Source organism: Sphaerodactylus townsendi, linkage group LG04 (assembly GCF_021028975.2).
Source record: "Sphaerodactylus townsendi isolate TG3544 linkage group LG04, MPM_Stown_v2.3, whole genome shotgun sequence".
In the NCBI taxonomy this organism is placed as follows: domain Eukaryota; kingdom Metazoa; phylum Chordata; class Lepidosauria; order Squamata; family Sphaerodactylidae; genus Sphaerodactylus; species Sphaerodactylus townsendi.
Window position 1 is genome coordinate 142,099,119 of NC_059428.1, and position 14,814 is coordinate 142,113,932.

At 47.8% G+C, this 14,814-nt stretch overlaps 1 protein-coding gene across 1 annotated transcript; it reads left to right on the forward strand.

Moving 5' to 3' along the window:
- The first annotated feature begins 9,872 nt into the window (after positions 1 to 9,872).
- On the forward strand, positions 9,873 to 14,441 carry C1QTNF8 (C1q and TNF related 8). Its single transcript, XM_048494136.1, has 3 exons — positions 9,873 to 9,899; positions 12,814 to 13,051; positions 13,837 to 14,441. Exons 1-3 carry the CDS (start codon positions 9,873 to 9,875, stop codon positions 14,382 to 14,384), a joined length of 813 nt encoding a protein of 270 aa, XP_048350093.1. The 3' UTR covers positions 14,385 to 14,441.
- The last annotated feature ends 373 nt before the right edge of the window (positions 14,442 to 14,814 follow it).

Below are 14,814 nucleotides of genomic sequence, written 5' to 3' on the forward strand. Positions count from 1 at the left end.
TGCTGGATCAGGCCAGAATCCACCTAGTCCAGCACTCTGCTACTCGCAGTGACCCACCAGATGCCTTGGGGCACTCACATGCAGGAGGTGAAAGTAATGGCCCTCTGCTGCTGCTGCTGCTGCTCCCGAGCACCTGGTCTGCTAAGGCATTTGCAATCTCAGACCAAGGAGGATCCAGATTGGTACCCATAGATCGACTTCTCCATAAATCTGTCCAAGCCCCTTTGAAAGCTAGCCAGGTTAGTGGCCATCATCACCTCCTGTGGCAGCATATTCCAAACACCAGTCATGCATTGCGTGCAGAAATGTTTCCTTTTATGAGTCCTAATTCTTCCCCCCAGCATTTTCAATGTATGCCCTCTGGTGAGAATGGAACAACCATGTACAGTGGACTTTTGATTTTTGCTGGTGCCTCGGCCTCCTGCAGGTCAGCTCTGACCCAGTCTTTGCCCAGAGAGCTTTTTGCTGAACCCTCCACAGATAACACAGTGGAGATCTCCCCCCCCCCCCCCCCCGGCTGTCCACCCGCTAGCACGTGTCTCCAAATGTGCAAGGTTGCTAATAACATGGGCTCCCCAGCGGGGTTGGGCATCGACAGCTCCTCGGGAGAAGCTCGCTGTTTCCAAAGCAATGTGCGCCCATGTGGCGAAACCAAGATGAACATAGCAGGAGCTCCCGATAGGAAGCAGCCAGTCAAGCGCTTACTCCGTCAAGTGTATAATTCATTACAGCCCCTCAGTGACTCATTTATCCTGCTGGTCCGAGCCCTGAATCTCTTTGGAAACTTGGAAGATACATACCTCAGGTTAGGTCTCTGGCTGGTGATATTGCCAGACTGAAGGGAGTTAATAGTGGCTGGTACTGTGCAGTGTAGTGGATAGAGCAGGGGGATTCCCAGCCTTTTTGAACCTGTGGGCACCTTTGGAATTTTGACACAGAGCTGTGGGCGCTAACCCAAAATGGCCACCACAAGAAGATGAACCAGTCACAAAATGGCTGCCATAGTGTATCTTTGCAACCTCGGACCAGTCAGCTGATAGAAGAGCTGGATTTATATCCCCCCCCCTTCTCTCCTGTAGGAGACTTAAAGAGGCTAACAAACTCCTTTCCCTTCCCCCCTCACAACAAACACCCTGTGAGGTAGGTGGGGCTGGGAGAGCTCCGTAGAGCTGTGACTAGCCCAAGGTCACTCAGCTGGCATGTATTGGACTGCACAGGCTAATCTGAATCCCCCAGTTAAGCCTCCACAGCTCAAGCAGCAGAGCGGGGAATCAAACCCAGTTCCTCCAGATTAGAGTACACCTGCTCTTAACCACTACGCCACTGCTAGTGAGTTCCTTTGGGTAGTCCTCCTGGAACCGGATGGTTTTTTGGTCCCTTCTTGTCTACTTCTTCTTGGAATCTGCCTTTTTAAAACTGCTAGCAGCTAGTGTCTCATTTCTATCCACCATATTTTTGTTTTTACCCTGCCCGTCCTCCAAGGACCTCAGAGAGGCATCCGTGATTCTCCCCTGCTCCATTCTATCTTCAGTACAACAATCTGGCGAGATAATGCATCATTGTGAGGGGAGGGATAGGGAGCCCCATAGAACCCAGAGGGATTTTAGTTCTGTACTAAAAGATCTCTGCTTTGCATTTTATTTCCTTTCTGTTGGAACATAGCAGTATTGTTGGCAGCTGCAGTGAAGGATGAATGGTTTCCCAGGGTTTGCCCCTGTGAGGGTCCCAGTTGCTTTAGATTCCAGCAAAACCGTTGCCTCTAATAACAGGGCCTTTTTAGTGATGGTCCCAAGGCTCTGGAACGATATTGACTAGGATGTTCTGCTTTCCACTTCTTTTTTTAAATGAGAGTTTTTATTTATCTTACACATCTAACACACACATACATGGAAAGATAAAGAAAAGGTCCTGACTGAATCCCCCCTCCCCCTCTATTATAATAATAATAATAGCACGGCTCCAATCGTGGACGGACTGCTCACTCCAGCAGTATTTCAACTTGACTCAGAGTTGGCAGTTTTTCCCCTCCTTCCCAGATGGTTTCGCCAGCTGACTGGGAAGCACAGGCGTGACCTCATTTCTTTGGTCAGAGCTGGAAACGTCCACCCAGACAGTGAGGATGTTCTTAGAGCTCTGTTCAGGTAGAGGGGTGTGTGTTCTCCCCAGCACCAAAATGAACTGATAACAATACCTCTGCGGTGGAGGGTTTGAAAACCGTGCCTCCCTTGGGCAAAAAAATCTCCCAACCTTTTGCATACAGAGGAGTTATGGTTGGCATAACCTGTCTGAGCTTCTTTCTTTCTTTCTTTCTTTCTTTCTTTCTTTCTTTCTTTCTTTCTTTCTTTCTTTCTTTCTTTCTTTCTTTCTTTCTTTCTTTCTTTCTTTCTTTCTTTCTTTCTTTCTTTCTTTCTTTCTTTCTTTCTTTCTTTCTTTCTTTCTTTCTGTGGTGTAGTGGTTAAAATCTGGGGAACCGGGTTTGGTTCCCCGCTCTGCCACTTGAGCTGTGGAGGCTTATCTGGTAAACTAGATTAGCCTGTGCCCTCTAGTGCGTGCCAGCTGGGTGATCTTGGGCTAGTCACAGTTCTTCAGAGTTCTCTCAGCCCCACCTACCTCACAGGGTTGTGGGGGGGGGGAAGGAGATTGTAAGCCCCTTTGAGTCTCCTACAGGAGAGAAAGGGGGGGTATAAATCCAAACTTTCCTTCCTTCCTTCCTTCCTTCCTTCCTTCCTTCCTTCCTTCCTTCCTTCCTTCCTTCCTTCCTTCCTTCCTTCCGTCCGTCCGTCCGTCCGTCCGTCCGTCCGTCCGTCCGTCCGTCCGTCCTTGCTTGCTTGCTTGCTTGCTTGCTTGCTTGCTTGCTTGCTATCATTTGGAAAGCAAACTCTCCTTGTGCAAACAGCTTCTTTGGGATCCACCGAGGAACAACATGCACAGAAGCAGTAATCTGTCCCACAACACACATCCAGGTCCTTCCAGCCGCACGTGGCCAGCCAACTGTGCACTCAAGCAGTTCCCTTCTTCAAATACAGGGATTATTCAAACAGCACAAGTTTGGCCAGCACTGCTGTTTGGTTTGGAGGGCGAAATCCTGGATGCACCGGTTTCCATGGTGTCTTTTTTGAGCCATTCAAACAGGCCCGGGGGTGGGGGGGCGGGGAGAGGAGAGGGGAAGAACGGCTTCCAAAGAAGAAAACTGTCCCATTTTGTTGAAACAGGCAGATCTGAACAGGGTCAGTGAACACTGGAACAACTGGAGTTGTCTTCCCTCCCCTAACTAAACTTCTCTCTTCCCCAGGCTGCACCCCAGATCTCTGGGAATTTTCCAAACAGGAGTCAGCAATATTATGCCAACAATGGACATACTAGGAATCAGGTTAGGCTGCCCCATGGATCTGCCTACCCCCCATCCCCCCTGTTCTCTGGGCTCTGGGTCCATGGAGCTAGAGGTTTCCTTATTTGCACAAGCAAAGCTCTTTCAGCTGACGAGACTCGCAGAATGGAATTAATAGAGAAAAATAAGAGTTTGGATTTACACCCCACTTTTTTCCAACAGTCTCAAAGCAGCTTACAAACTCCTTCCCTTCCCCACAATAAACACCTTGTGAGGTAGGTGGGGACTAGGCCCAAAATCAACCCAGCAGGCTCCATGTGTAGGAATGGGGAAACAGAGTCTGCCGCGCACGTTAGAGTCTGCCGCGCACGTGGAGGAGTGGGGAATCAAACCTGGTTCTCCATATTAGAGTCCACGTGGTTCAAAAATAGTGTTATTTTTTTGTAGAGGGGTTGCTCCTTTGGAATAAAATTCAATAGGACCCCCAAGAACCACCCTGAGCCAAGGAGTAGCAGGTGACCACCCTTATCCTGGAGTGACCGGTGTGGTCAGAGGAGGGAAGACCAGCCTTATATTGGGTATATGAGATGCAGAATCCGCCACCCACAAGCGAAGGAGTTAACTAGGAAGCCTCCCCTTCTGTGCCTGACCTCTTCATCGCTCTACGCTGTTCGTCAAGTTTGCAGACAGCTTCCCAGTGTGGTGCATAAATCAATGTTCTTGCACAGAGCAGCGGGGAACCGATACCGCACAAGAAGCACCAAGACGGCCTGCGCCAAATTGCAACGCCTCCTGACTGTTTATAATCTCTTTGGTTCTCTCTTTCTGGTTTGTGCGAGGGTAAAACTCTGCAAACTTTCTCCGAAGAAAGCCTGCTCGCAACACAACCTGGAAGCCCACGACTTGAAACAGTCAAAGCAGTCCGTTTAGACCTATCTGCTTTGGACTGAAACTGGGTAAACAGAATTCCAGCAGGGTGGACAGACAGATAAGGAGGGGGATTAGGCCTAGGATACCGGCAAGGCCTTGTTTGTCCACAGAATACCGGTTTCCAATTCAAATCCATTCTTCTTCCTTTCTGCCTAGAGCACATTATTCAAACTATGGAGCTCCTGGTGCCTGCGTAGCATGCGCTAAGACACTGAATCGCTCTACCCAAACCAAATATTAAGAACATGTGAAAGCAATGGCCTGCTGCTGCTGCTGCTGCTGCTCCCGAGCACCTGGTCTGCTAAGGCATTTGCAATCTCAGATCAAGGAGGATCAAGATTGGTAGCCAGAGATCGACTTCTCCTCCATCAATCTGCCCAAGCCCCTTTGAAAGCTAGCCAGGTTAGTGGCCATCACCACCTCCTGTGGCAGCATATTCCAAACACCAATCACGCGCTGCGGGAAGAAATGTTTTGTGAACGTAGGTCATTCTCCCCCAATTCCAGTATCACCCCCATGGCCAAGGCACATTGAGGGGGTCTTTCTTAAAACTTCATCTCCCACATTCTGGAAGTGGAGATGTTGGGGCTGAAACTGGCAACGTCCCCGTAATTCTCTAGTAAATACAGTTGAACGTATGAAGGAGAGCTGGTTTGTAAACCACACTTTTCTCTACTGAAAAAAAGTCGAAAAAAGCAGTTTCCTTTTCCACCCCCACCACCCCCACAACAGGCACCTAAGTGAGGCAGGTGGGGCTGAGAGAGTTCAGAGAGGACTGTGACAGGCCCAAGGTCACCCCAGCAGCAGAGGTGGGATCTAGCAGGTTCTCACAGGTTCCCGAGAGTAGGTTACTAATTATTTGTGTGTGCCGAGAGGGGGTTACTAATTTTTTTTTTAGAACAAGCCAGCTGGATCTGACCAGAGTCCATCTAGTCCAGCTCTCTGCTACTCGCAGTGGCCCACCAGGTGCCTTTGGGAGCTCACATGCAAGATGTGAAAGCAATGGCCTTCTACGGCTGTTGCTCCCCATCACCTGGTCTGTTAAGGCATCTGCAATCTCAGATCAAAGAGGATCAAGATTGGTAGCCGTAAATTGACTTCTCCTCCATAAATCTGTCCAAGCCCTTTTTAAAGCTATCCAGGTTAGTGGCCATCACCACCTCCTGTGGCAGCATATTCCAAACACCAATCACACGTTGCGTGAAGAAGTGTTTCCTTTTATTAGTCCTAATTCTTCCCCCCAATTGGTGATTTTGCCACGTGATTTTTGCCTTACGCCCCTCCTCTCAGCAGTAGCGCGCAGAACTTGAAGCAGTCTAGCAGGACGTGCACGGGCGTGCGTGGCAGCCTGCGCCTGCGTGCATTTGTTTCCCACCCAAGGACCTGCGCAGCAGCTGCGTCCTTGCCACAGCCCGGCCCAGGAATGCCCCACCCCCGGAATGCCCGGCCATGCCCCCGTCGTGCCCCGCCCAGCCCCACTGGCGCTACGCCACAGTTTGAATCCCACCACCATTGGAACCTGTTACTAAAAATTTTGGATCCCACCATTGCCCAGCAGGCTTCATGTACAGGAGAGGGGAAACAAACCTGGCTCACCAGATTAGAGTCTACTGTCATGTGGAGGAGTAGGGAATGGAATCGAGTTTTCTAGATTAGAGTCGGCCGCTCTTCACCGCTAGACCATGCTGAAGTTGCCTCACTCTCTCGGTATTTTCACATCTGGTTGAAAATGTCTCTTGAGTAGAGAGGAAGGCCTTTCTTGGTGCCTTCTCCATGGTTTCGTGTTGCTGTGGTTGGGGTTGTGTGGGGATGGGTGGAGGAAGGGGAACATGAGGATGGGGTGTGAGGTCTGAAATAGTGTGCCTCGGGGAAGGCTTGTAAATTTTGTTGTGCATGCACAATGACAATAAATGCTTCTTATCCGGAGACTGAACCAGGCTAAAGAAACAAAGTAGTGTTTGAGGGGTGGTTTGAAAAGAGAAGGAATAGGGGTGTCACCATTTCCACTGGCCCCTGATCACCCATAAAACCATCTAAACCATTTGACATCTTCTGTTTCCGTGCTGCTCTGAACGTTGGAACAGCAGTATACAGTTGGAAAGGGCAGGTCCTTGCAAAAGCTGCAAACATTATTAAACTCTTTCGGAAGCCTTTGCTCACGATGACGTGGAGGCGCAGGCAGGGATGACTTTTGCCCTCCAGTGATCCCAACTCTCCCCAAGGAAAATCCATTCCACGTGTTTCTCATTTCCCACCGTCTGCCTGGTCTGAGGGAGAGAAGGTTTGATGGATTCACTCTTCCACCATCTCCTTTCAGTTTGCTCAAGCCCAGGCCAAGAAGGCCGAATTTGGGATCTGACCAGACTCCCAAGGGAGATTTCGCGCCAGCTGTTTGCCTTGTGCAGCCGCTGAATTTCATAAGCGGTTGGGTTGAAGTTTCCTTTGGATGCCAAGAAGGCAGTGGCTTCAGCTAAAAAAAAAACCACCCAACCTATCCCTGAATGAACAAGAGGCTTCTCAGATCATGAAGTTTCCCAAACTACAGCCCAGACCCTGAGAAGAACACGGGCTTTTATTTTTTGAGCATGGAGGTAAGTCGAAAGCAAGCCGGGTTAGCTTCGAAAGCAATACGCAGAATTATCCTGCTCCACCCTGAAACAGAAGTCTGTGCCAGAAAGTTGGTATATGGAGAAAAACAACGACCAACGAGGCTAGTTTTGCTAGAGAGGTTTCTAATGTTTTTCTCGGGGCTTTTTGCTCCGCAGTGGGGTTGTAGTGGGGGTCTCCTCGTGTTTCCCTGCTTATAGGCTGTGGGGCTTGTCTGCCCTTGCTTCTGGGTCACTCCCGGTCGTCACAAGATTGCTGGCTTTTATATTTTTATATCAATATTTTTATATTGATATTTTATTGATATTGATATTGATATTGATATTTTTATATTTATATCAATACTTATGTGTTGTGTTAATATTTCGGTGTTACACCAATATTTTTGTGCTTTGGGCAAAAGCCAGGTGTGGATCCTGCAGAAACGAGCATAAGGAGTGAGGGTGGGGGTGGGACCGGAAGGAGCGGACACCTCGAAGCAAGGGAAAACACTCTCACTAACTGTGGGGTGTTTAGGACCTGTGGGGCCGTAACACTGAGGAAAGATGTCACTGGGACCAAGACAACGTTGGCATAAGTTTAACCATTGTGGGAAACCAGCTTGCCCAAATGGCACACTTATCTTCCATGATATCAATTGCCAGTGGCTGGTTGTGTGTAAAGGTGGGGGGAGGAGTGGCCTGCCTCGCAGGGATGTTGTGAGAACAAATCAGGAGAACAACCATGTTCATCCTTGGAACAAGCTGGGGGATATAACTGAACCAGAAGCCAGATAACATTTGTAAGCCTTTAATGAAGAAATGTCTGAATATTTCTCACCACATAAAACGGATACCATAGCTACAAATTTATTCAGGGAAAAAAGTACTTTCCCCCTTAAGTCTCTACAGTCACCATGCTGACACCTCCTTGTGTGTTTCAATTTCCCTGCGATGTTTTTGCCTTGATGGATGGGTAGATTTGCTTTATTTTCATACATTTTATTTTCATGATTTTAGTTTCAAGCCTGGACACATTGTGGCCTCTTCTGCACATGCAGAATAATGCGCTTTCAATTCACTTTCAGTACACTTGGCAGCTGTGCGGAATAGCAAACTCCACTTGCAAACAATTGTGAAAGTGGATTGAAAGTGCATTATTCTGCCAGTGCGGAAGGGGCCAGAGTGCATTGGCAAGGAAATCTCTGCCCTGAAGGAAACGTTCCCTCACTGCAGGACAGAGCGGCAGTGTATAATCGGCCTATGAATCCGCATGACAGTTGTCTGTAACATTCAGCCATGTTGCTTCTACTGTGCAAACGGGTTTCCTGAGTCTGGCTCTTTGTGAATGTCTCGCTTTGAATTGTGCCCTCATTTGGTTCTTTCCTTCCAAAAGGTTGCTGACCTCAGAGGGTAATGTTTGTGGGGCACCCCAAGCACAGTCATCCTCCCATGCTCTCACAACCACACCAGAGTGGCTCTCAGTCTCTTCTCTTCCCATCTCTTCAGGGATCAAGAGGATGCCCTTGCTGGCATTGTACAGAGGTTGTTCTGGTTACAGTATCAAGCAGATTCACACTAGCCTGACAAGGACCTTTGATCTCTGGATAGGAAACTAAAAGGCTCTGAATAACTTACAGAAAGGAAGCTAGTGGCCAAACGGTTGTAGATCAGAAGAGGTTGATTTACAAGGGGGGGGCCAGGAAACGGAGTTTACCTGAGAACCAAAGGGAGGGGGGGGAAGGAAATTCTGATCCAGGCCAGGCAGGAGAAAGCAACTCCTGATCCCAGGTCTGAAACGAAACCTGCATGGAGCGATGCTACAGCTGAGAAATCTATGTATTAGAACATTTCTTATTTTCTGTTTTTTTTTTTCAATAAAATCATTGGAAAACTCAGCGGTTCTGAGTATCTGGAAAAAAGAACCCAGGATTTATAAGACAGGCGTGGATCCCCACATTCCTGGTCTTGTGACATGGTGGCAAGCAGTTAAAAGTTCCATAGACCCCCTTCTGCCCAGACCCACACCTGGCCACTGGCCAGATTCCCCCTTTCCTGGCAAATTTCTTGTTGTTCTTCCACACAAACACAAATCTCTTGCTCTTAGCCTCACTGAACTGTTGGCGTTGGGTTCGTACTTCCCTCTGCTTGCCTTGGCAATACTCCCGGGCACTAGGGTGGTTTGTGGGGCTTCAAGAACCAGTGCCAGGCTGCTGATCTAACAGGAGGAAAATTTCCATCTCTGTCAGGCAGGGAAGAAATCCTGTGAGGTTCTCGCTCTGAGATGCTCTGGGAAAGAGCCTTCTCCCGTCTCTCCCGGGAGCAACAGTTGGTGACACTGACAGATGCTACGGAATCCGCTAGTGAGACAAGTTCACAAGTTTCCTAGGCTGAGATGGGAGGCAAAGAGCTTGGTGCAAATGCACCTAGATAGACAGCTTCTAGACCCACCCATTCCTTTTTATGCAGTCTTTCTACTTGCAGGGAGCTCCTTTTTTATACATATAGCGGAACATTCGTGAGTGTGACCCCACTCAGCCCCACTCATTTTATGAAATGTTAACTGTCCTCTCAACTGGAGAGAGAGATAAAATCCTTTAAATCTCAGCTTTTCCCCTGAAGATGGCACGAAAGCCGGCGGGTTTCCCATGCCAGGAACATCAGCGCAATGGAAAGAGCTCTGCTGGTCCCATTCAACATGTCCAGAGGATGACTCATGCCTTCTCTGCAGCCTGGCAGGGCCATAATTTCTTCTGGCATGTCTGTAATTTATCTTCTTCGGCACTTCAGCACTTAAAACCCTTTGACAACTTTTTACCAATCTGCCACTGTTAGGTTTTTTTTCTTCTCCTGTTGAGTGTTCAAATACCTGAGGAAGGGTATCAGAGCAGTCTTATAACCAAGACAGTGCTTAATGTTTGAATTAAATCTGGAGGTACCCTTGATTCTCACACCCCAAATAAGTTTAGCATAAGAATAAGTACTTGCGGTAGATAAGTGCTTCTCCTTACAGTGCTGAGTTATTGATCATGGCGGACCACCCTGATTCAAATGAGGTGAGTTCAGAGCAGCAACTCACAGAAATGCAACAGACAGCCTCTGTTGTTAACTGTGCTGTGTCACTAGGCAGTTTGGAACGAGGCCAGAGCATCACACAGAGATTCAACAGGAAGCCTCCTTTGTAGGCCCAATTCAAAGCGTGCTTTAAACTGATTTAATGTTCAAGTGCACCTTTGTCTATATTTTGGGGACAGCTGCCTAGAGAAGATTTCCATCAATAGGATAGATTTCTGCCCCGAGGGATAAGCAACTGGAACACAATACCCCGGTGCCGGTAGTAATTTCTAGAAGGTGTCATAACAATGCCGCGCAAAGTGCGGTGGAGATCCCGGTTTCAAATTCACTCCAAAAATTGATCGTACAACGAGCCCCATTCGGTTTTTCTACTTTGCAATGAAAAGGCTCTATAATCTTGAAACAGCAACTGGGTTTTTTGTTTTTTTAGGTAAGGTTTTCTTATCGATAAAATGAAGGGCTTTGTATACATGCCTGGAAATGAAAACTTGGTGTGGTCTTTGGAAGGGAAGAAATCTTTGAAAACAGTGTTGGCAGACAAAGAATCAGGGCTCAGTTTCTAGCTGTGCTATTCTGTGGATCTCTGCTGAGTTGAGGGTTGCAATATTGACGCTACAGGTACAGACAATAGGGTAGAGATGGTGTGTGTGTGTTTTTCAGAGTTGTACATTTGGAGAACTATTATCCCCATGTAGCAGCAGGGAAGTTAAGGCCACTGTGTGAGTTCATGAACTTACCAGATCCCACCCTGAGCAGATGTTTTCTCTGCTTGGACGGCCTCTCGTGAATGTGTAAGAGAAACCACGCTTCCTAATTCTAAGTATCGTCGCCCGTGTGGTTGGGGAAAAAATGCACAGTCCCTACTGCGAGGGGTTCATGGCAGGTGAACAAGCGGAATGCTCCATATGTAAAGGATTTGGGTTTGCATATAATGGGGCCCCCAAGAAGGCCTGCCAGCCGCTGAGTTATTTGTATTAATGCTGTTCGTTCAGCCGGCTTTTTAAAAACACAGGCAAATGTCTTCGGGCGGCACAAGCGAGAGAAAGGGAGTCGTGCCTTTCAAACAACCCTGCAGCCTGGCGTAGTGGTTAAGAGCAGGTGCACTCTAATAACCCGCTCTGCCATTTAGGCTGTGGAGGATTATCTGGTGAACCAGATTACCTTGTGCACCAACACATGCCAGCTGGGCTAGTGACCTTGGGCTAGTCACAGTTCTTCGGAGCTCTCTCAGCCCCACCTACCTCACAAGGTGTTTGTTGTGGGGGGGGGGAGGGAGAAGGGAAAGGAGTTTGTAAGCCACCTTGAGTCTCCTTACAGGAGAGAAAGGTGAGATATAAATCCAAATGCTGCTTCTTCTATTTTCCAGCATTGCTTACATTCAAAGTAGGGTTAATTGTTTTGCCTAGGAGGCCAATAGTTGCTGTATATGGTCTACTATAAATCCAACTCTCCTGCTCCTCCTCCTCCTCCTCCTCCTCCTCCTCCTCCTCTTCTTCTTCTTCTTCTTCTTCTTCTTCTTCTTCTTCTTCTTCTTCTTCTTCTTCTTCTTCTTCTTCTTCTTCTTCTTCTTCTTCTTCTTCTTCTTCTTCTTCTTCTTCTTCTTCTTCTTCTTCTTCTTCTTCTTCTTCTTCTTCTTCTTCTTCGACATGATAACCTTTTGAAGGTCTAGGCAAAAGGAGAAAGCCAGGTACGAATCCCTGCTTTGACGTGGAAGCTGACTGGGTGTTGTTGTTTTTTTCATTTCTCTGCTGCCCACAAAACAATAAACCCCAACCAAAGACCTTCGGGGAGCCTTGCTTTTTTCCTAGCAGATGTTCTTTCTTCTCCCAAGCAACCAAAAGGCGACAAGAAAAGGGATGCATGCTACATCTTTCTGGCTTCTCTTAAACCCTCGCTTTCTATGCGTCTCTGTGTTGACGCACTGTGACAGGTGAGCCAATAAGAATTTGATGGGATTTGGCTGTTTTCAGGTGCCCTGGCCTTGTGGTGTGTGTGTGGTTGTTGCATACCAGGAGCTGCAACAGATAAATAAATATCCGGCTTGAGGATGTATCCTCCTCTATCAAGAGCCTTTTACAAGCATCACACCCGTGGCTGCACCCGGAGTGGCAGAGCGGAGCGGTGCTTGTTAAAGTCTTAAGCAGACTAGGAGCCCTTTGCAGTAGTGGAGAAAATTAGTTTTGTCTGAATTTGGGCTTTTTGAAAAAAAAAAGGCTCAGCACATTCTGTCGAAGACACTTAACACTGAACTCAGTTCAAGCTAATGCAATTTAAGCCAGCTGAAATCCATTTATCGGCAGATGTTTACAGATTTTTCCACCAGCTTTGGAAGGCGTACAAGGTTTCTCCCTGGTACATTTAAGCCACCCAACAACCTTCTGAGGTAGGTCAGGCCGAGACGACATGGCTGGCACAGGATCATCAAACGAACTTCATGGCAGAGGAGGGATTCAAACCTGTGTCTCCTTGATTCTCACCTGGCACTCTATTCACCACACTACCCTGACTTATCTTTCTGAAATGTAAACAGATTTGCCAGAGAGTATAATCTGCAACTCAGCATGCTCTGAAGACAAATATTGCAGATAGATAACAGTACTAGTCCCTAGAAGACAGTGTAATACTATCAAAATGTCCCAAACTGTGCAAGCTTTTGAGTTCCTCAGAGCTCTTCATCAGGAAAGCATGACTGTTCAGTGCAAACTCCATCTCCCAAAACCGATATGTCAAAGCATGATGGTGAAACCTCAGTCTCCAGTTTGTAGAGTCTTAAAAAGAATGTAGCACAGATTCACCAACCTTTTGGAGTCTCTGGGCACCTTTGGGATTTTGGCATAGGGTGGTGGTACAACTTTTTAAAAATGTCTTCTGTCCTTGCCTCTCTTGCTCTACCAGGCAATGATGCTCGCCATCCTTCCAATTCTCTTCCTGATCTCTTCTCTGCAAGCCAGCCTCCTGCCAGGAGAAAAGGCCACGCCAAAGAAGGAGACTCGGAGGGGTTCTTGCATACGATGCTGTGACTCTTCAGAGCAGCCCGTTTCAATCACTTCTTCCCGATACATCCGCATGACGAGCGACTCTGCCTACTCGCTCCCCAAAGTCCGCCCCACGATAGACATCACGATCTTGAAAGGTGAGCAATGGCCCATTCTGTGTCTGAGGAATTGGTTCCCTCCTCCTCCAAATTTGGCCCACTTCACCCGCGCATGTTCCAACTGACATGCGCATGTGAAAATCAACAGGAGACCACAGGTAAGATTTTCACATGGGCCAGTATCACCCCAAGCACAAGGTGTTTCCATGGAGTGTATTGCATCCAGCTAGAAATGTCAAGGTTGAAGGAAGCGGGGATTCCCAAGAGATGTGTGAACATTGGTCAAGCTTGTTCCCTGATAAATTGATAGGCTGGTAGAAAGAAGGGCAGTAGAGGAAGAAGTCTGCATATACTCAGTTGCACTATTGTCTTCATTATTATTTGTCAAGGCCCCCAGCTGAGTTCTAGCGCTGAAAACCTGATCCAAGGCTATGCCATGGTGCAAGCAAAACATTGGTCCCAGCTTTTGGCCCACTTCGCAACATTATCCGATCTGGGCTGTACCATTATCCGATCTGGGCTGTACCATTATCTGATCTGGGCTGTACCAAGTCGTCCCGTGCTCTTTTAGATCTGACGAGGAATGTAACAGCTTCTTGCTGTTATGTTGTGTGTTGTTTCTTTATGTTCATATCAACTAAATGGAGGAAGAGGTACATGTGTTTCAGGAGTGTTTTCCTTTTAAAGTACATCCTGTTGCATTTTATTTCATTGTACTTCAGCAGTGTTAAGATCTGCGACTATAACATCTGATAATAATACTAAACAAAACAACTGCCCATAGCAGTCTTCAAAGATAATTTTTCCTCTCTTTGCCTTCCCAGGTGAAAAAGGTGAAACGGGATCCACAGGGCTATCTGGGCCCGAGGGCAAAGAGGGACAGCCAGGCCTACAGGGTTCAAACGGCCGGAAAGGGCAGAAGGGTCAGCTCGGCCTCCCAGGCAACTCTTGCAAGCAGTATTACGTGGCCTTTTCGGTGGGCCGTCGCAAGCCCCTCCACAGCTCCGACTACTACCAGCACGTCACGTTTGACATGGAGTTCGTCAATCTCTATAAGCACTTCAACATGTTCACAGGGAAGTTCTTCTGCTACGTGGCCGGGATCTACTTCTTCAGCCTCAACGTCCACACCTGGAACTACAAGGAGACGTACCTCCACATCATGAGGAACAACACGGAGGCCGCCATCTTGTATGCCCAACCCAGCGAGCGGAGCATCATGCAGAGCCAAAGCCTTATGCTGGACCTCCTGGAAGGGGACGAGGTCTGGGTGCGAATGTTCAAGAGGGAGAGGGAGAACGCCATCTATAGCGAAGAGTCGGATATCTACATCATCTTCAATGGACATTTAATTAAGCCAGCCATAGAATGAACGGCTTCCAGATAAAGGCCATGTTCACGAAGGAACGTCTTCCAGATGTCGCATATCTGGGGCAGCCGATGCAAAGCCGCTCGGCTGCTCAGCGTCCAAGAGATATTTGGTAGGCCTACTGTCGAGTCAGTGGCCTCGTGCTTGCAATCTTAACCGGCACTTGGATGAACATACCCAAGGCCTAATTTCTAGTACCAAAAGCCTCCTAGATAAGAACACTATCTCTGCATTGGAAGGCTCCATTTCAACACTGATAGAGCTAGCCTCTGTAAATTTGCCTAAGTCCTGTTCCGAAGCTCATGAGATCTTGCCACAGTGAGTTCTACAAAACAGTTGTGCGTCGTTTGAAAAACCTTTTAAAAACCTGCCCTGCTCCCTGTCAGCTTTGTTATGGGAAAGGGAAAAAGACCTTTCTCTGTCCATTTTTTGT

Excerpts from the sequence above, each read along its gene's own strand:
- C1QTNF8 (XM_048494136.1), top strand. The coding sequence starts at position 9,873 with ATGGCGGACCACCCTGATTCAAATGAG. Across the intron at positions 9,900-12,813 it reads ACCACCCTGATTCAAATGAG|GCAATGATGCTCGCCATCCT; the intron begins GTGAGTTCAGAG and ends TTGCTCTACCAG. Across the intron at positions 13,052-13,836 it reads AGACATCACGATCTTGAAAG|GTGAAAAAGGTGAAACGGGA; the intron begins GTGAGCAATGGC and ends TTGCCTTCCCAG.